The following is a 22,223-nucleotide window of genomic DNA, read 5'->3' on the forward strand; positions in this document are numbered from 1 at the left end:
CAGGTGTGTATAAAAAGAACCCCAGTACACTAGACCTTCACATCAACTGCAACTAGACTGCTGCAAACATGCCTAAGATTCACCCTGAGACTAAAGTGTTGATTATCAAGAGGCTTTTGACCAGATCCACTGCTGATGTGGCCCAGGTCAGGCAGACTCCGCAACAACTGCTCGAGAGGAACATTTGTTGGCTCAAAAATCCAAGGCCAGCCCATTTTCCACCGCAGCAGAGCTCCACGAGACCTAGCATTTGCCAAGGCACACAACCTGCAAAAAGGATGGACGCTGGAAAAGTGACAGAAGGTGGATGTATCTTCTGTTGAATTACACCACAGTCACAGCAAATATTGCAGGAGACCTACTGGAACCCATAATGGTTCCGAGATTCACCCAGAAAACAGTGTAGTTTGGTGGTCTGTGGTTACATCCAATATGGGGGAGTGTGAGACATCTGCAGGGTGGAAGGCAACATCAATAGTCTGAAATACCAAGACATCTTAGCTACCTTTTATATTCCCAACCATAAAAAAGGCCAAATTCTGCAGCAGGATGGTGCTCCAGCACATTTCCATCTCCACATCAAAGTTCCTCAAGGTGAAGAAGATCAAGATGCTCCAGGATTGGCCAGCCCAGTCACCAGACATGAACATCATTGAGGATGAAACCAAAGAATATTGATGAACTCTGGGAGGCATGCAAGACTGCTTTCTTTGCTATTCCTGATGACTTAATCAATAAATTGTATGAATCCTTGCCAAAGCGCATGTATACAGTCCTTCAAGCTCATGGAAGTAATACAAGATATTAAATTTTGATCTCAGTGCAGTAAATTTGGTCAATTTCTGTATAGGCGACAAAACATTTGTCTTGACAAAATTTGACCTCTCTGTCTTGATTAAATGATAAATCTTTTTTCAGTGAAACGAATTCATTTCAATGCATTAAACATCATTTGGTAGGGTTATAGCTTTTCATATGAGCTATTTCTAACACCAATTGATTAATTAAAAGTCAGGTTAATAGCAGGTGTTTCTACAAAATACTGTACTAATTTTCCACCATAATTTGCAAATGAATTCTTTGAAAATTAGAGGATGTGATTTTCTGGATTTTGTTCTCATTTTGTCTCTCATAGTTGAGGTATACCTATGATGAAAATTACAGACCTCTCTCATCTTTTTAAGTGGTAGAACTTGCACAATTGGTGGCTGACTAAAACTTTTGCCCCACAGTAGATAAGCGACAAGACTTTTGTCAGGGAAATGTTCAACAGTATATTTACATTTATGGCATTTATCAGATGCCCTTATCCAGAGTGACCGACAGTCATTAGTGAAAGGGACAGTCCCCTTGGAGACCCTCAGGGTTAAGTGTCTTGCTCAGGGACACAATGGTATTTAGTGGGGTTTAAACCTGAGTCTTCTGGTTCATAGGAGAGAGTGTTACCCACTAGGCTACTACTACCCCCAGTATATATTTATTCTATAATATAATATTTCCAATATTTTCCAACATTGTACTCCAAGAACAACCTCAGCTGTACATATGTGTGTGTCTGATAGACATTCAGGGTTAGTGTTTTGGGATGACTTTGCTGAGGGAATAACTCTCTAAGGGAGCCACTGCAGAATCAGTCCATGTTTCATTTAGATTTCCAGTGAGAATCAACTCAGTTCAGAAAGGATGAGTAGGGGGGTTCAGGTGTGTTTGTTTCTCCCCACAGGGTCATTCATGAGAGCAAAAAGAACCTACACAGATATGAGTTCTCATTTTCAATTTTTATCTCACCCCCACTTCTGCTGACTGACTTGCCTTAAGTGGTTAAAAACAATCATTCAGGCTCCAAGCTGCACTAATGCAGCCTTCACTGATTCTCACAGCTCAGCAGCCTGAGAGCTGGATGCAACATTAGTGCCTATAAAATCCTATCCATTGCACCACCATCAGGTCAATGTTTCAATGTCACAGATGATCATAACTTCTGAGGTCAAGGAAAATGCAGCAAACAGCATTTTGCTTCTGCCATGTTGGTTTCTTCCACCCATAAAGGAAGTTGCGACTATAATCAATTTAAGAAAGTTTTTCTTTGTAACCTTGCCTGTATTTCTGCCTGAATCATGCTGTTGGTCGATAGACTGCAAACTTTTTAAAGACTGTTTTAGATTTTTATGATTATTATGGTTTGTGTGTGTGTGTGTGTGTGTGTGTGTGTGTGTGTGTGTGTGTGTGTGTGTGTGTGTGTTTCCTCAGCACTCATTAGAATTTTTTAGATTTAAGGAGACATCAAGATTATAGAATATTAGTGGAGTTCAGTTGTCACAGCCGCAAGCTGACAGGGGAAGGAAGCACAGAGGCGGGGCATACTGGAACAATGATTTATTAAACAAGGAAATAAAACCATGCTCAATGGCCAAAAACAGGGGAAACACAGGGGGAGAACGAAAACAAACCCACAGACGTGTGGCGATTGCCAGAACTGAAAACTATACACATAAAGTTGCACAGTTTACAGAAATGTCGCAGCCGACGATGGGCTGCTCCACAGCGCCTTTTAACTGTCCTCCCGATAGGTCCCAGGTGTGTCTCCAGGCGCAGCCAATCCTGACATCAGTGCTACCAACAAATCATGTGCTGCAGTACTTTATTACATCTGAAATTGAAAAAAAAACTAGGCTATATTACCCCAATTATATTTTTCATCAGATGATGACACCCAGTCAGATGATTCATTTTGGTCAAGATGACTTATGGTATCTTCCATGTTTCTAGCTTCAAAATTTGGGGCATTCTGATGAAGGCACATGGAAAGAAGTGTAAAATGCTAAAAATGTCACTCATCCAGACATTTTACTGCAGTTGATCACATCACTAAGACTTTCTTAGAATGTGTTCATTCTAAGATTAAAAGTAGTAAATATTACAGTTGTAAATTATCTGTATGATTTAACAGATCATTTAAAACTGTAATACTTACTACTTTTACTCTCCAGTGCATACAGTGAGACACAGTGAAATAATTAATCTCTACTGATTGATGGATAAGTGTTCATAAGTGTGTGTGTTTGTGTGAGAGGTTGTGAGATGCATTACTGTAGAAGTTTGAATGAGAGAGACCGCTTTTCTCTTCCCAAGGATTATTGTGTTTATTTTAATGTTGTGTTTCACCAATCCATAAACTTCACTGAATTTCACTGACATTGTTTTTTCCCCCAGATTAATCTTTTCACATAACATTTAATCCAGATTAAATCTAATGTGAAAGAGAGCTTTTAACCTCTTTAGTGTTAATGGTGCATGGAGTCCTTTGTTTTATGTGTGTGTGTGTGTGTGTGTGTGTGTGTGTGGGTTGTGTCACCTTCATTTTTTTGGTGCCTTTAACATCCAGTCCCAGATGAGTGTAAGTGTGCTGTAACAACTCCTGTTGTAGGTATGCTAACTGTGAAATGATGGATAAATTGCTTCCAGAATATTGATGAATAATGAATGAGTTCAGCATTCCTGCTCCTGTGTGGGTTTTCTTTTCAGTGAGCACCACGACCTTATTCAGATATTACAGCTCATTATTAGCACTGATCAGTAACACATCTACATGTATCAAGGTCAGTTTTATAAGATGGTATAGATTCTACACTTGATTGCAAGAGACATATGAACTGTAGCAATAGAAAAGCAATCAACAGCTAGAAATCCTTAGAACAAAGAACAACGCTCTGGTTTATGGGAACTATAATAATTATATTTGATTCCTGAAAGAGGATCTTATAATATGCAGAATGTGTGAACAGTGTGACTGCAGTCATGATCTGTGCGGTAGCTGTGAATGGACAGGTTTAAAAAAAGAAAAAAGAAACCTCAGGTGAAGCCCATCAGATCCAACCCACCCATTTCAACATTTTCATATATCAATGCACGATGCCCTCGCTGTCAATGACAATGAGATTAAATGATGCATCCTTCACTCTGTGTGTTTAGTGTGTGTGTGTCCTGACACTTCAAGGACCAGGCTCTATAGAGATCTCCATGTATAGGAGCAAGTGTAAACACTCCAACACTCATTTACACTCGTGCTGCTTACGGTTCACACAGATTTGGCCACTTTTCTTCAAAATTCAGCACTGTCCGGTACGAGATGAACCTGAGCAAAAATCAGTAAAAAATGAAGGAACTTTATACATTTAAAAAAATGTATAACTTAAATGTATCCTGTTAAGATGAAGGAAAAGACATCCTTAACGAGTGAATCTTGCTCAAGAATCTTGATTATTCTAAATCATTATCCATAGTGTTCAGGTTCAAGTCTACTAAAATAATATTGTGCCTGTCTTTGTAGCCAAGTGTTTATGACATACAGATAGCATGCTTTAGAGTAAAATGAGGTGGATGAAAATTACAATTAAATGTAATGCTGCAAACACAGAAATGGAAACACCAGTAACACAGAACAAACAGAGGAGTGTAATGATGTGGTTCTCTCAGGTCAAAATGTCTTTTCAACAGTGCTGCATGGTACCAGCACTGGCCATATCTGAGTATACACACAAACTCGGCAACAGCAAATGTTGATTGTGAAGACAAGTTTAGAACAGTTTTTGGTGCACTCGCTTATTACAATAGTTCTCACAAATATAAAAAAGAAACCTTATTCACAGTTAATTTTGTATTGCTGCACTGGTCTGATCTGCGGGATGTTGTAGAAATCTGTGAAATCACATCAGCTCCGGGCTCATTGTGTGTCTGCTCACTTGTCTTTTGAAGCTTTTTTTCCCCAGACCAAAATGGAGGAAAATGCAAATGTTAACTGTTCACTAACACAACATATAGACGCCTGTTTCCATGGAAATGCAGAGCCAGAAATAAGTCTGAGAGAGATTATGTGTGTCTTTGTGATACACCTTTATTATTGGGTGGAATCGGTTGAAGGTGTGTGCCAGAGTAAGAGAATTAGCAGAATCAGCATACACTGAAATATATACAATGAAATTATAACATGACACAAACACACACACTTCATTACTGCCTCAAAGAAAATATGTATTATCATAGTCTAATAGGAAAAAACAAGATTAGGGCATAATGCAAAACAAGCCATAAAAAGACATACACACAGACACACACACACACAACTGTGTTTTGATAAAAAAAATCTCCTACTGAGAAACAGAAAAGCTGGAGAGAGAGAGTTAGACAGAAAGAAGAGCTTGAACAAAGTGATTTGATGGGAAAGGAGGCATTTGAGTTCAATGAAGGAGTGAATCCTTTTCCTGTGAGATCCATGAGGCTTTTTAATGCTAACTGAACAAAGGATCACATTTCACCACTGTGGGGGAGATGTTGTCATGACAACTCCACCTCCACAACGTTGGCGTGGAAACCAAACTTGCATTAAACCAAAGATGCATTATACAAAGTTTGTGCAAAGGAAACAAACAAACGAAGGTGATGTCACTGTGTTTGTGCCGATTCACCTTAAAACCACTATGACAGTGACAGGGACATTCAGTCCACATATTGTCATCCTGGGTGTTCCTGGTAGCATTAGAGATGATTTCCCAGAAGGCCTCACCTGTAAGGGGGTCCATCTCTGCCTGTCATCCCCCAGTTACTGCAGCCACATAACCTGTGCAGCCATTGGCTGGTTGCTTGCTCATCACCGTGGGAACCAAGCCAGAACTGATCAGCGGGAAGGACATGTGACGTTTCAGTGAATGTATGTGTTAGAAGGAGAGCATGCAAATAGACATGTAGCTTTAATTTGATGTATGTGTGTGTGTGTGTGTGTAGTTAAGGTTTCATCAATATGAACATCTGATAATCATATGTGGACATGTGCAGAGCGATCGATTGTCCAGATCGGGATAATGGACGTGAATATTAGTCCAAGATAAGACAGTGTTGCTAGATGCTGAATTTCACTTGGGATGCCACCAGTGCAAGTGGCTGTTAATCATTCTGCTGGCCTGAGGGTGTAGGCTGCTCTGAAGCCTAGATGTTGAAGTGAAAGTGATTGTTGCTGTCATTGGGATATACGCAGCATAGCACAGCACACGGTGACACAACGAAATGTGTCATCTGTATTTATCCCATCACCATGTGAGCAGTGAGCAGCGATGAATGGCGCCCGGGGAGTGAGGACACTGAGAACTATGGCTCTGTCTTCTAGGCAAGGCTGCTGTCATCAGCACAGAGGCTAATGAGTGAACATGGCTGCTTGTTCAGTATTTGTTACTCTTACAGACATACTGTCCTGATTAGCATAATGTCTGATCTCCCTCTGTGCTTCATTTCAGCACTCAAATGTTAAGATAATATATCTTTAATGTTGTGACGGGTGCGTCGGCTCCACCCCCCACGACACACCCCCTCCCCTGAGTATTAAGGATTACGTCTGTGACTGTGTGTCGTATGTGGTCGAAACTCCTGGTAAATCCTCGTTCCATAATGTGCACTTGGCATTGCCTTGTCCTCACTTCCAGGTTATTGGCCCTGAATCGCATTTCCTCCCTAGGATCCTGCGGCACGGATAAATATCCTCACCGGGTAACAAGGATCATGTGTGGCCTGTTGTGTCTGATCTGGATTGCTCTTAATGTGCCTATGAATGTCTAAATTCTGTGACATACAGGGCTGTGTGTGACTTCCGGTGTGTCCAGGACTTCTCTGCTACCGGTGAGGTGGGAGGGTTCACAATCTCAACACACATACAGTGAAGTCAGCAGGGACTCAACACATTGGCGTGGTTGATTATTTGTGCATTCTTGTAACCAAAAACTAAACTTTGGGTGTCTTTTGTCATTGACAAATGTTGATTTGAATGACAGTGTTTATTCAATGTGGTCAGAGAAAGAATGTTATGGGACATTATACTGTATTAATGATATATTAATAGGGTAGTGATATTAAGCAATGAACTAAATAAGAGTCTGATAGGATCTGCTTTAAGGATCAGATAGCTGTGGCTGTATGCTGGTGATTAATATTAATACCCCATGATCTAAGCCTTTTGTAGATGATTTTAAAAGGTCAGCAAAGTGAACACATAAGGAAATATGAGAAATATGGAAATTCATGTACTTCAGCACAGGAGCCTCTGATGATCCGTTTTTTGTGTGATTTGGTTGTGTGGGGTTTGTGTATGGACTTGCGTGTAATTGGGGCAGTGGTGACCTAGTTGGGGCAGTGGTGGCCTAGCGTGGGCTGTGATGGCCTAGCGGTTAAAGAAGCGGCCCCGTAATGAGAAGGGTGATGGTTAAATGCAGAGGACAAATTTCACTGTGCACCGTGTGCTGTGCTGCTGTGTATGTTAACTGTTGTTTAGAGTGGTTTATGCCTACACACCTGTGGTTGGACAGATTGTTTAATTTTCTTTTCTGTACTTTTGAAATTCTTAGTGGAATCACACAATGAGTTGCAGAAATGTAGTAGAGATGTGGTTGATTCTGTTGTGCATCCTCAGAGTAGATTTGATCCGCCTCAGCCTCACCCTTTGGACTGGTGGTTGTGGGTGTGTAGTGATTTGTTTGTGGTCAGTGTGCGGTCAGGATACAGAGGGTGAACCGTTCATCCTGCAGAAACACCAGTCAGCCTGAGGAGGAGCACAGTATCACAGCAACCCTTCACGTCCCCTTTAGTTTCTGAAGGGGCCCTGTGTATTTACCATCATGATGCAGGTCATTTCTGACCTCCATGAATCAGTCTTCTTTTACAAGCACGTCTCTTAGATGCTCCCTTGGATTAAGATCTTGAACATCATCTCCCTCAAACCAAAGCATCATGCTGCATCCAACACCTTGACCTCTTAATGCACGTGATTCATCACAACCAGGACACCTTCTCCAGAACCCGGTTTGGATTCTCACTTGCCCATTGTAGGCATTTGCAGTTGTCATACAGGGGTCAGCATATGGGAACAGCATCTCCAGCACCACCACTCTGAGCACTGGAGCTCCTCAGGGCTGTGTGCTCAGTCCAATGCTGTTCACCCTGCTGACCCACAACTGTGCAGCGATGCACAGCTCCAACCACATCATCAAGTTCACCGATGACATGACCGTGGTGGGTCTCATCAGTAAGAATCATGAGTCACAGTGAGGAGGTGCAACAACTGACGGACTGGTGTAAGGTCAACAATCTCTTTCTGAATGTGGACAAAATGAAAGAGATGATTGTCAGAAGAGAACCGAGGGTTACTTTGTTTTTTTTCTCCGCCTGTAGTCTCAAAAATAGTATCGAGTAACATCCTTAGTATCGGTATTGAGTTTGAAGTATCATGATAAGCCTACACTGCAGCAAGACAAAACTAGTATGTACATAAAGAAGCATGCAGTGTGTATTCTGACACAGCAACGTGTGCAACCGTAGATCTTTTCATGTTTAATAAATTTCTCGCTCTCTGCTCTGCTCTCAGGTCCTGGCTGCTTTGTAATAAGGACTCTGGACCATGACAACAGTTGCTAATTCATTACCAGCAGACATACAAAGAAAGAGATTTGATCTTTTTGAGTGTTCCTGAGGTGTGTATGGGATGGTGGGGGATGGTGTGATTATTGCTAATGTGAATGGTAATTAAATGTCTGTAAAATGGCCCTGTCAGCTGCACACTCGTAGGAAATGACAGTGTAAATGAATGTTCCCTGTCAGGATAGATACTTGTGCAGATACGGGTTCCTCACGGTTCCTGTGCCACAGATCTCCACTGGGAATACAAAGCAAAATTAGTGCTGAGTGCATCATAGGAAAACATATGTTTAGAAAAAATTTTGCTCTTGCTAGACATGTGATATTGTTGTGGACCCCGGATCATGCATAGTCCCTTTGAATCATTTTTCTTCATGATCTTATGAGTGGACTCATTTCAAGCAACCTTTCATTCATTTTTTATTTTCTACACAGACAGGAAATAATTTATTTTTCACATGTAAACAAGGAGGGGCGTTAATCCGACCCGGCTCTGCACTGTCACGGCTCATGAAAACCCTGGAAAAATGCACATAACAACTGACATTTGTATGCTCTGCAGACTCTTCAATCGGTAATTGTGTTATTTTTACAATGATCGGCAAAGGCACATAATTACATGCAGGGATTGAATTTTGCTTCTCACATGTGTGAGGATCACCTTGAGGGTGTAGTAATTTTTTACTGGATACTGATTAATTTACAGTGTCAATTCTATTCTTCCTAAATATGCTTTGCTATCCATCTAATTAGAGTTGCAACTACATATTTCACCACGCATGTATTTAATCGGGTGTGGGATGGGACTCTAAAACCCCTCTGGACAACGTTACCTTCTGAATTAAAGTGCATTTTACTGGTCTGCACTGGACTGGCATACACTCAGCAGCGCTTTTTATCTTTTTCATGAAAACCTAGAAAGCGTGGTTTTCAACATTTTCTCTGTGACCTTTTTAAGTTGCCAGAGCTTAAAACATTTTGCCAGCCATCTACCATGGGAATGTAACACACAGATACATGCACCACACACACATTAGCTGTGCTGAAGAGCACTGCTAGGGTTTTCTGTTCCTGCTTGTCCGGGGCATCTCGCTGCTTCTGGCATTTTGGCTGCGACATTTTGCATTAGCGTGTTAATTTGTGTAACTAGTTGCTAGGCAACATCAGCACAGAGAAAAGACTACTTTTAGAACATGTGCACTAACATGTCAGATTTTACTGTCTTCAGATGTTTGTGTGTGTGTGATTGTGGTTCATCTTCATTATTTGCTCTTTATTCTTTTTAAAAAGAAATGTTAAGAGATTGCTTTTTCTCTCTCTTTCACTTCACACACAAACACACACACACAAAACTGTTAGAACAGTGGCAGGCAAAGACGTGTTTGTCTGGCATGTATATCCAAAGCCTGCTGGGTCTTGTAGTTCAGATCCCAGATCCCAGGCACACACACTCATGCACACACAAACATACTGAATTATTTATAGACAGAATCTGCCAGAAAGCGTGAAATGCAGAGTGAACTTCTCTAGAGAATCTAGAGAGTAAATATATCTAATTGTGAGGATGATGATTATGATTTTTAATGTGTGTGTGTGTATGTGTAAGGCTGATGTTGTTAGATTGGTGCGTTTTGGGTGTGGGTGTGTATTCATGTAGGATATCCTAATGATCAGGGGAAGGAAGGCTCCATGCTGGAAAATGTTGGCCAACACACAGCTCAGCAGATCTGTAGGTGCATGTGGGTGACCCCTGGGTCAACAAGACAATGGTCACACTTCCTCAATACAAGGTTACAAGGTCTCTCTCTCTGTTGGTGTATGTGTGTTGAGAGTGTGTGTTCAAGTGTTTGCGTACGTGAGAAGGACAGAAGGTAGAAACACAATGGCCTTCCCCACCCACTGCTCTCTCCACACACACATACACAAACAGTAGTGTTGTGACAGTCTCTTAATTTGTAATTGAGTAGCCGGTGAAATGTGGTAAGTTTGGTAGAACTTTTTTTTGTTTTTGTATTCTGGAGAAAAAAATGTCTTCTTCTTTTTCTTATATTATTAATAATAATAGTATTAATAATAATAATGAACTTTGTTACCCAAGTGAAGGTTTGGGATTTCTCCAGTTTCTTTCTGCAGTGATGTTTGGTCTTGACACAAATATACTGATGTGTTGGCTGTATCTGACCCAACATTGTTTCCTGACCTGTATGTTCATGGACTCTCCTTTTGTTTGGTTTCCTCTTTCGATTAAACTCACTTGCTCAGGCTTCCCATGTCTCTCCCATCAGTATGCAGTTCGGATAAAGCCCCCCTACTGTACATCTTACTGGAAAGGTAATCATCATGCAAAAAAAAACAAAACAGATTTGTGTGCAAGTTTTGAATGAGTTTAGAGAGCTTCTGCGTGTCAAATAGCAGCTTTCTCTCGCCCTCGCTCACAGAGCCCTATCAGAATTACATACACTTGAGGCTGTAATTAAAATGTTTCTTATTTCAACTAAATGTAAATATGACTGATCCCTCCGTGTTAACACAGACACAAATGGTTGACTTAAGCAGATGAATTTACATATTTTAATAATTATTGCCGTTGGTTCTTTTGTCCTGTTGAGTCTTATTTCCTCTCAGCCCAGTCTCATTGTTCTGATGAGTGCTTTTAAAATGAAGAATCATCCTGCAGTCCCCAGGGGGGACTGTCCCTGATTGTAAGTTGCTTTGGATAAGGACGTGTGCTAAATACTGTAAATTTAAGAATTTGAAAATCATGACACCAAAAACACCAACATCCTTAAACAAGATTAAATTACATCTACCAGCACTTTAACATGTCTATCCCATTTTCAGTTTTTTAGAAGTTTCTGTGTTTTTATATTCTAAATACTTTTCACTTGTTATGGTAAATTCTGATGACTGATGAAAAATGTATCAAATTAAAAATAATTTAAAGAGGCATAATCCAATGTATTATATTTCTTTATGAGTTTAATTTAATCAATTTCTGCTTGAATAGATTCTTGTAGGCTTCAGTTTCATAGAGAGCCTGATTCTAGCATGATGAACATCATGTGCTTATTTCAGACTACAGTAGCCTGTTTTTTTTCTCACACTCCTTATCCCTTTTCACACTGAACATATATTCAGTGGTATATGTAATATACCATGATATTTTCATCTTTGGTAATATAATGGTGTTTTTGGAAAGCATAAGAAGAAATAGTGTGTGAAAGATACCATGATGCATATTGTTTCTTCTGGATTTTTTGGATTTATGAATTTATTAATTTATTTTACTCGATAGTGGAGCCATTCCTTTGAAAAAACTAAACACCTTAAAGCATTGCATACATTGCATACAAACTATAATTATTACTAGACAAATTTATATTCTAAAGAAACTGAAGGCAGTGGTGGCCTAGCGGGTAAGCAAGCGGACTCATAACCGAAGGGTTGTAGGTACAAATACCAAACTGCCAATGTGCCACTGAGGCCCCTTGAGAAAAGAATTGTCCCTGGCTGCCCACTGCTCACTAAGGGTGATGCAGAGTTACATTTTTAGGTTAACGTTTTGTTGTGTCACCATGTGCTGTGCTGCAGTGTTTTGCAATGACAATCACTTCACTTTCACTTAAATTTAAAAATGGATTGATAGTGTCAAAACATACCTATGAAAGTTTTACATTCAATTGATATTGACAAATAGGCATAACCCAACAAAATATATCTAGAATTTAGCTTGTCTACAAATTCACATATGGGCATGTTGGTGCACTTTCTGTCTTCAATGACAGAATCAATTTAATAGAGCAGCTACATGGAATGAATACATGGGTCCTGTGAAGGGATAAAAAGGAAGGTTTCTCCCTCTCTAATAAACACGTACGCATGGTACTCTTTTTACGGTTATATGAGATTAGGAAGACATGTAGAGTATTATGACCCCTGTCTGAACTCTACAAACACATCAAGGGCCTTTATCTAACATCCACTGTGTGCTCTCAGCAAACACCGGCAGCATTTTATCAGCACTTTTTAAGCATTTTGCAAGGGTCGTGTTTGACGTGGAAGACGCGTCACCTTCAAACTCTGAACGCTGAACAGATGGTTAATCACTGGACAAACATGGGCTAAACGTTCCGCCATTCTGCGCCTCTCTGCAGCTCTCTGATCTCCATCTTTAATTCATGGCTTATTTGGTGAACAGGGGGGTGAGACAGTGGTCTGTGACATGCCCGTTTATTAAAATCTACATAAAAGCTCCAATGGGGAGTTTCATTTGAGATTAAAATGGCAAGTGTGTGTGTGTGTATGGGGATCTGGCTTTAATAGAAGATACGAAAATGAAAAGATGAAGATCTCTGGCATGAACCCAGTCCTGAATGAAGCAGGTGAACCTGCCTGCTGTAACCTGAACACACGGGGAAACTAGAGCACATATTTACTGGCCTGTGTGCTCCAGAAATGAAAAAGGCAGGAGTGCAAACTCCCACAGTCTCATTACATTCACAGGGTGCCTAAACCTTGACCCGAGAGGAGCTGTGCAGGCTGACTGTGTGACAGATGAGCAGCGGCTTGAGGTGTAAACTTGGCCCCAACCAGGGAAAAGCTGAGAGGAAATTGGAAACAACATTAGTAGTGCTGCTAACTGAGAAAAAAAATGGCAGCAGATTTTTATCCATTCGCTTTTCTGATGCCAATTTTGAAATTATGACAAAAAAAAAAAAAGGTTTGTGCATAGGAAATATGAGAAAGCAAAAAAGAAGGTGAAAAATATAAAATACACACATACACATACACACCTGTCAGATGAAAGTGTATGGGTCCACCTTATTTGCCATTTCTAGGGTTGTGCATACGAGTGATAGCTGCATATTTGCAAAGATTAGTGTGAGAGAGAGAGAGTGTGTGCGCCGTCCAGAGCGTCTGAAAATGAATTTCTGTAGAATTCAAGCTGTCTGTCTTTTTGCCTGACTGCATTTTTACTCTGTTTTATGCGGTTGTCCAGGTGACCCCATGACTCCTTAAACACACATTTACACACACACGCACACACACACACACACTTGTAAGCTCACACACACAGAGACATACAGCTATTTATTGTTCAGACCCACGGTGACAGAAAACCGCAAATGAAGTGATGAGATAACACATTTCCCCCAACACACAAAATCATAATACACATTAATTAACTGTTCTCGGGGGTGCATGCACACGCACACATACAAGCATGCATGCACACACGCACACACACACAAACAAATGCATGCATGCATACAAACACACACACACACACACACACACACACACACACACTGTATTACACTCATCAGTTTTGCTTTATTCACCACAATGTTGTGACTCTACCATAGACGTAAGATAAGATAAATCTTTATTGTCATTATCACTTCTCAAGGAAGAAGGAAATTTAAGGTGCAGTCGACTCAGTGTGAGGCATAAGAAAGGAAATAAGAAAGACTTAAATAACAACACATAAAATAGTAGTAAACATAATATATATAAAATACTAATTGAAATGAATTTTTATTGCCTTTTTTATTGTCTATTGCACGTTGTGTGAGCATTTTGCACATTATTGCACATAGTAAGTTGGTATCGCAGATACAGCACATATATGAATAAGAGTTTATTTTGAGTTTAGAGTCTGGATTGCTTTAGATAAAAGATATCTTTAAGGCCGTTTGTCCTTGTTTTCGTTGCTCTGTATCGTTTGCTGGAATGAAACTGTCTATTGTTGTTTTGCGGCATCGTGAGGTGTAAATTTGTTCCAGGGTGGGGAGGGGGCAGCCAATTGTTTTTTCCGCTGACCTGATGACCCTGTGGAGCGCCTTCCTTTCTGAGGAAGTGCAGCTGCCATTCCACAGACACAGTCCGTACGTAAGTACACTTTCTATGGAACAGTCTCTGCTGCACCTCCTTCAGCAGCTGCTTGGGGTTGGTGCTTCAGGTCAGGTCATCCTCCAGCTCAATGTCCAGGAACCTGAACACTGAGATCCTCTCCACAGATACCCTGCCGATGATGAGAGGCTGGATGTCACTTTTATTTTTCCTCTAGTCAACATTAAGCTCCTTTGTGTTTTTCTAGGATATCTGCAAGTTCATTCTCTGTGTTGCTCACACACTTGTTTACTTTGTTGTCCTCCTCATTCCACCCTCAGTTTCTCTGTCTGCGTTCTGAGCTGATCAGCATGTGGCGCAGTTCTTGTTTTTCAGCTGTAATTTATGGGTTGCCAGAGAGTGAATTTCCGCTCTTGTGGGAGCACTGGGATTTATGGGCCTGGGTTGCCAGATGGTGACTGAAATTAGCATGAGCCCAAACACAATGAGATGGATGGGTGCACCTTCCTCAGACACACACACACACACTGCTGATGATGTTAACCTTCTGTGATGGTTATTGCTGATAATCTTTCTTTTTTGTTTCTTTTGCATTTTTAAACATTAGTCATTCAGATCATGTTTTTTCTTATTTTCCCCAATCCTTCCAAAACTGAACACAGTGTCCTACTCCTGTCTTTGCTGTCTCCATGTCCCTGTATGTCACTTATTTTAAGTTTTAATCCTGTGATCAAATTGTCTTATTTTGTCCCCATTCTGTCCTATTGTCCCTCTACATCTAAATGCATCCTTAAACTTGACATCACTCATCATAAACAGCTCTTGTGCACTATAATATATATCCACTGATAATTGTTCATTATGCACTGAGTTATTTTTTTTTTTTTTAATTATTCCAGTACACTGGGTGTAGGCCAGGACACACACACACACACACACACAGACACACCCTTTAGAGTTGGCCATTTCCAGAGGCAACACAGGGAGGGCATGCAAACTTCACACAAGCATGGTCCTTGGAGGTTTGAAGCTACGTCGGTAACTGCCGCACCTCCATGCAGCCCAATCGTTCAGAACCTTGATTTTGACGACTCCTTTATTTCAGGTTAAGATTCCTAGCAGACGTAAAGACTTTTTATTACCACTTAGTTTCTACATGGGCTAGAACGTTTAATTGGAAAAAAGGGATTAGCTTTTTCTTACTGTACCAACAAGCAGGGGAACAGAAGTAGTTACATAAACATGTGTAATATTTGTATATGTGTATGTGTTTGCTGGTGAAATTAGTAGACATGTTCTGTCCTTCCATAATATAAAGTACAGAGGTGAATAAATGTATAAAGGCAGCACTGACCTTTCCACTGGTGACCTTTTCAGATGCACACACACACACACACACACACACATGCTTCAGGATATTTCAAATGTGACACAACATTACTGTAAGATGGATTTTGATGTAAGCTCGCAGCCCAAAGTATGGTTCACTTTTTGTGCAACAGAAAAGGGGTTTGTGTAAAGGATACCTGGGAAGATGATGAATAAGACAGGAGACAGAGAGAGGAATGTGGAGAGAGAGGGACCCTTCCGGATTTTTATCACACATGAAATAACGGAGACTTGAAATGAAGAGCAGCTGAAAGTAGGAGCAGGCACCACAGCTGGTTCTGTTCCTGTTATTCTGAAACAGACTCACATACTGACACATATCACTGATGCCATGATTTATTATTGAGTTTCATTTCCTCCCTATTTCTCACTTTTGCTCGACTGTTTTTCTCTTGATGTACTGGGACCTTTGTTTTTGATCAACTTTGCTAAATGTGATATTGTGTGAGTGTGTGTGTGTGTGTGTGTGTGTGAGAGAGAGAGAGAGAGAGAGAGAGAGAGAGAGAGAGAGAGAGGATTTGCTTTATGATCCTAGTACAGAGAGGAAAAAAAAACTTCCACAGATCAATAGTGATCTAAGGAAGAATAACTGGTTATGGGTCTCTGAAGGGTCGTTGATGGATGTGGGGAGTCAAGACTTCTCCATCTGCTCTGATCACACAGAACAGCTGCTGTTGTACAAACCCTTAATCCTGGTGGTGGGTGATAGGTGTCAGAACACACAATACATGACAGCTTGCTGCGTATGGGGCTGCGAGGATCTCTTACACTCGAGCAGGCAGTAATGGATGCATTTACCTGAGGGGGAGCTTTCTCTTTCATTTCCTAATGAACATACTATTCATATTTATTTAGTGTTCGTTGAACACTATTATAAAAATAAATAATAATTTGCAACCATTATGGCATCTGTTGAAACTGATTTGAATTAGCTTTGTTGACAGTGATGGGTTGATCAGGAGTGTGGTGTCGTGTAGGATTTAGGATTCTGGATTAAAGTTTTGGTCAGTTTTTGGTCATAAAGTTTTGGTCAACTTCAGTTGGCAAGAAGTAACATTATTGAATTCCATATATAACTGTATGGCATGGAATGGTAAATAATATGGGATCTGTTTTGGTGTGACTGTGAGTTTTGGTGAAAAGGTAAGAATCTTGTCGTGGACTCTCTTGCAACTAACACCTCCTGTTTTGATTGGTTTGCGTGGGATCTGCAAAAAGAAGCACAGAACAATTCAGCATGGCCTTCGTTGCTATAGAAACCACATATCACTGTCCATTTTTGCACCTCTGTGTTGTGCCGAAATGCAGCATGCTACGTATTTGTGTGTGGAGGAAGAATGTGAAAGAATGTCTTCTTTTCATTTTAAACATGGGAAAAAACAAAATGCAACACAATGTCTACTCGCTTTCCAGGCATCTTGATGTATGAAAATGTGGACTGGCACTGGTTTCATGCCAGGGTTGAAACAATCTGTGTTTGTCTTTATGGGATTGATACATTTCCTCTGCTGCGATCCAGACTGACCTGGCCTGGCTGTATTCTACAGTGCATGTGTCTCCAGTGTGTTATATGTTACTGGAGATGCAGCCCTGTTGGAATAACATCCATGGCCCAACCTCAGCCCAAAACCTACAGCCCGGCACTTCAAAATCTGCACAAAGCAACATGTGCGCATTGCAAGTCCAGGCAAGTTTAGCGGTTTAACACCCAATGTTGCTTTCAATCATTAACAGCTTTTTAACAGCCCCAGATGGCTTGTTCCATTACACACTCTTGATTAAACTCACCGTGTTGGCCCCAAATAATTTTTTTTTTATATTTGGGGTTTAGACAATAAGAACACTAATACTTGTAGAGAGTTCCTTATATGATATATCAAATGGTACCTTAACATGGCACCTCAGTGACACCTTTTTGATTACAGGTCCGTTTCCTTACCTGCTGGGCCAACACTACCCAATTAAAGGGCAATTGCCTTGTTTACAGGGTTGTCTTATATTTGGGCCAACACAGCACTTTGGTGACATTTTTTATGGTGCATTGTTGTGTATGACCTCATTAACTTGGATGGTTTATTATGGTATTAATAGAAAGAGTAAAAATATGTATTGCTGTTATACTGTCTGTCTTGACGCATTACTGCACACCTCTGCTTTACAGAATCTTTGGCTGTAGAGGGGGTGGCAGAGGAACTTTATTTTCTGTCTCAAATATCAGGCAATTCATCGATGGATCCCACTATGTCAGAATTTGCTTGTTGAAGTCTCTTTACCTATGGATTTACCTTGCTGGTTCCCTTGGTTTAATGAACTCTGTAGGTGCCATGCTGACATCTGTTCAACCCCTGCACCATCATGCACCCCGACGCCGTGCCGGTGGATCCCAAGCCTGTCCGCCTGTCTGTGGTTGCCTGGTTATTTTTCATACAGGTTTCCTTTTTTGTTCTGAAGTAGATTTCATTTGTATTAGCTTGGTGGAGTAGATTCTATTTGCTTGTTTCCACTTTGTAATACAGATTTTGTTCAGTTTTTTCACTCATTCACGAATTCCATTCATTTGTTCATTCTTTGAAACAGATTTGATTTGTTTGTTCTTCGCATCACTGAAGCCACCTGCTGAGCAGCAGGTTCCACAGACATTTCTCCCCTGTTGTGGAGACTGTGTAGCTCCAAACACTAACATGTTGAAGCAGTAATTACAGTGACTGAGGAAAGAATTATGATGGTAATGAATCAGGAGGTAAATGAATCAGATACATTTTCTTTTTCTCTCATACAAACTGCACGTCCATAATTCACCAGGGCATGCCCAGATTTGGGCTTATTGTTGAATCCAGTTGTTACTGATCTTTTAAATATTTCTAATATGAAGCAGGAGATTGTAATGCACTTTGGTATCAAGTAGATTGCATCATTACAGAAATGAAGTCTTGATGGACAGATGGTGAATTCTATCTCTGCAGGATGAGATGTGGTCTGTTGCCAGATTGTAAAATGATCTCATTCTTATAAATCTTTTAAATCTGGTTCTTCTGGTTCATAGGCGAGTGTGTTACCCACTAGGCTACTACCACCGAGCCTATGGTTTAAAGTTGATAAAATGGTGTATGACCGTGTAACTCAAAGAAAATCTGTTGCATCAGTTGTCAAGGCACAGACACTTGAGGAAGTGTCATTTGCTGAGAGCTAAATATATTTGGTTTGCATCTGCATTGCTATGAAAAGATTCCTCAAATCTCACACATCTAAAGGAATGTTTTTTGATACCTGAAAATGTTACAGTCCTGCAGAACTGCTTATACATTTCACATTGAAGTTTATTTATCAGACAACAAAATAAATTAATTAGAGAGCAAGGATTGATTCAAACTAAAAATTTAAAAAGCCTCTTTCTACCATCATATAATCTCCCAGATATAATTGAAAGTTCCTGCTCGGAGAATAGCATTAGATCCTGTTCATCCCTCCTTAACATTCTCCTAACATATCCTGTTATCTGAGAACATATACAGAGCATTAAAAAGGAGGAAATTGGTATAAAACTTGCTTTACTTCTGCTGTTGAATGAACCTGCCAAAGCCTTCCAACCTCCACTCTGGTTTATTATGGTTAATTCCTACCTCTTAATGTCATTGTTCTTTCTCCAAAATTATTATCCAACTTGATTCCTGTAGGCAACAGAGAGTCCTGTGTTTTAAACCTGTAATGTAATTTACTTTATACTAGTTAATCCTGGACTAGCATTCGCCCAGACTCAACCTCAACTTTCTCTCTCTCAACTGGGTGATTCATTCTTTTTTTGTTTGCTTTGTAATGGGGACCTTTTAGCTCTGATTTGAAATTGGTCTCTGTAAGCATTTTTGAGCTGTAAATGTAAAATGTTTATTATGTAATCATTATCATTAGGAAATTTATTATTATAGTAATGAAGCTTGCCCATTGCCATAGATACAAAAAAACAGAATTTCTTCCTCTGGCTATGACCCCAGATTAGTGATCTGGTCGGTTGTCTGGGTTTGTCAGTAACTGAGATTGTGTGGAGATTAAAAAGGCCATACAATGTGTTTAAAATGTAATACAATTAAATATTATACACACAGCACTTTATCAGAACACCATCCTTCATGCGAACTTGAATGTTTAGTACAGTTTTTATCTTTCAGTAAAATGTGAATGTGATTTATTATCTATCTCTCTCTCTATATATATATATATTTTATGAATATTGCACATTGTGGTCATGATCATTTTTGCAGATGTTTTCTGCAAAATGTATTAGAAAATGTATTCTAGTAGACAGTCTAAATAAAGCACGCAGATGTGTTTGTCTGTTCCTCAGCACCTATAAATTCCACCTTTTACCTGTTGTCACCTGTAGTCAGAGCAGCATTGTCTGTGGCACTGTGTGTGCTGGTTTATGTACTGACAATTTGCTGTAGTTTTTATGAATGAAACCACCTTGTTGCTGTTTTAAGATGCAAATGGCTGACGAATTAGAGTTTAAAAATGCTGCAATGCTAACAAGCAACCCCTGTACAACCTTCCACCATTTTTACTTGTAATACATTCTGACTGTACTGAATAAACTCAACATGCATACACAAACATGAAAGACTGTGAGTGTTCTGTATGTGTGTATTCATGTCTGGGCGTGTGTGTGTCTCACTCCCTCGGGCTCACACCAAACCAGGTCCTGCGTGTAGAAGCTGGTTTGGTTTGAATTAAAAGAGTTTTGTGCGGTTGTGTGTATGGGTAGGGGAGATTACCCTGAGGATTATGGCTGGGTGAGGGCCATCTGCACAGCCGGATGATGAGTATGGATGCCAGCAGGAGAGGATACTGATCAGTCCATCACTCTCCAAATCATTTCGTAGACGCAGTGTATGGGGGGTGGGGGCTTATGGGTAATGGAGCAGAACTGCTGGTTTTGCTTTGATTCGTCATCGTAAGGCCACAGCTGCCCAATCAGCAAAGTGGCCATTCCTAGAGTTCAGAGTATCATCCGCTCACTTCTGACAAATGAGCCTTGTGTTTATGTATGTTTGTAGATGCATAATTATTAAGTGTGTGTGTGAGCTATGGTGAAGTTAATTTGATGGCTGTGCTGCCATTTTCAGAATGACAGTTAATGTTAATGAGAGTTTCCTTCCTTACCCTTTCACCTCTGATGTCATGTCAAAGGTGACAGTCTTGTTTAATGTTTTGTTTGGTTTTATTTCCCAGGATGCCTTGCTCAAGCTTGCCTCAGTGGTTGAAGCCTGCAGATTACAAGAAGTCATCAAAGTAGCACTGCAGACCATTTTGCCAAATGTGGTATGTCACACAAGCTCAAATGCATCAGCTATCACTCACTTGCTGACACACGCACACACACACTATGCTTCTGTGCAGAAAGAAAAATACATGGCTTTTCTTACTCTATGTACATAACAGTTTCAGGAAAGTGTTATATGAGCATAACATCATCAAACCACCAGAAACTCCTCTGTCCACGTCCATTATACCCCTGTTGGGCACGGGAAGCAGCAAGGCAATGGTCAAGGTGTGCAGGAATAAATTAGATCACCAGGCAGACAGACTAGCTCTCTGACAGAAATATTTAAGTATGGAGAATCTTGAAATGGTACGAAGGTAAAGTGCATCTTGGCTGTGTGCTTAGATGAACCGTTGCCACAGTCTGAGTTTAAGCACACCAGAGCAGGTTCTCTGTACATTGCTGCAGTCGTCTTTTCCTCTACCCTGGCTAGTCTCCCAGTTCCTGCAGCTGAAAAACATCCCCACAGCATGATGCTGTCACCACCATGCTTCACTTCACTTCATTTAAGCTGCAGAGACATCTCACATTGTCATTATGGGGTTTATTTAATCAATTTTGGAATAAGGCTGTAGCATAGCAAAACATCGAAAAAGTGATGCACTGTGAATACTTTCCGGATGCACTGTAAGTGATTCAATGGCAGATATTTAAAGGGAAAAAACAGAAAAACTATGTACATGTCAGTACAGTTTTCAAATTCCTGCAGAGGTCCCAGCTTTTCACTGTGGTACCAAACCCTTGTGAGCAACCATAGAAATGCAGAGAGAAGTGTAATTAACAACGGAGGAAAGACAGACCATTGTACAATTAAAAGTGTAGGTCTTTTCAACAGAGATATTGCAAAGAAAGTCATGGTGTAAGCATCTTTACCCTCAAAAAGCATTCAAAACTGGTTGAAAGAGGAAGCAGCAACAGCATCAGCATCAGAAAGGAAGTTTCTGAAAGTCAAGCACTTACGGGCCAGAGGACCAAGGAAGTTTCAACTCTAAAGTGAAGAGTTGCCAGTTTGACAGGTGTTGCAGCAAGAAACCCATATCTATGATGTTAGAAGTAGAGAATATGTCTTGCCTTGGCCATGAAACACCACCAATAGACTACTGACGAATAGATGAAGGTGTTATGCTCTGATGAATCAAATTGTGACGGATTCGGTTTATCATGCAAGATTTTTGAATCCAAAAGGGTGATTCCTCCGTGAGTGGCATCATCT

The 22,223-nt window shown here is 40.3% G+C and overlaps 1 protein-coding gene across 7 annotated transcripts in view; it reads left to right on the forward strand.

Annotated features, from left to right (window-relative positions):
• pde2a (phosphodiesterase 2A) overlaps nucleotides 1-22,223 on the forward strand; it is a 109,556-nt gene that overhangs the window by 61,008 nt on the left and 26,325 nt on the right. For all 7 annotated transcript variants that reach the window (XM_028961446.1, XM_028961451.1, XM_028961448.1 and 4 more), the window contains one exon: nucleotides 20,920-21,009. In XM_028961446.1, the coding sequence (XP_028817279.1) occupies nucleotides 20,920-21,009 (90 nt within the window). The remainder of the gene's footprint in view (nucleotides 1-20,919; nucleotides 21,010-22,223) is intronic.

The sequence above is a fragment of the Denticeps clupeoides genome, chromosome 19 (assembly GCF_900700375.1).
Source record: "Denticeps clupeoides chromosome 19, fDenClu1.1, whole genome shotgun sequence".
Lineage (NCBI taxonomy): Eukaryota > Metazoa > Chordata > Actinopteri > Clupeiformes > Denticipitidae > Denticeps > Denticeps clupeoides.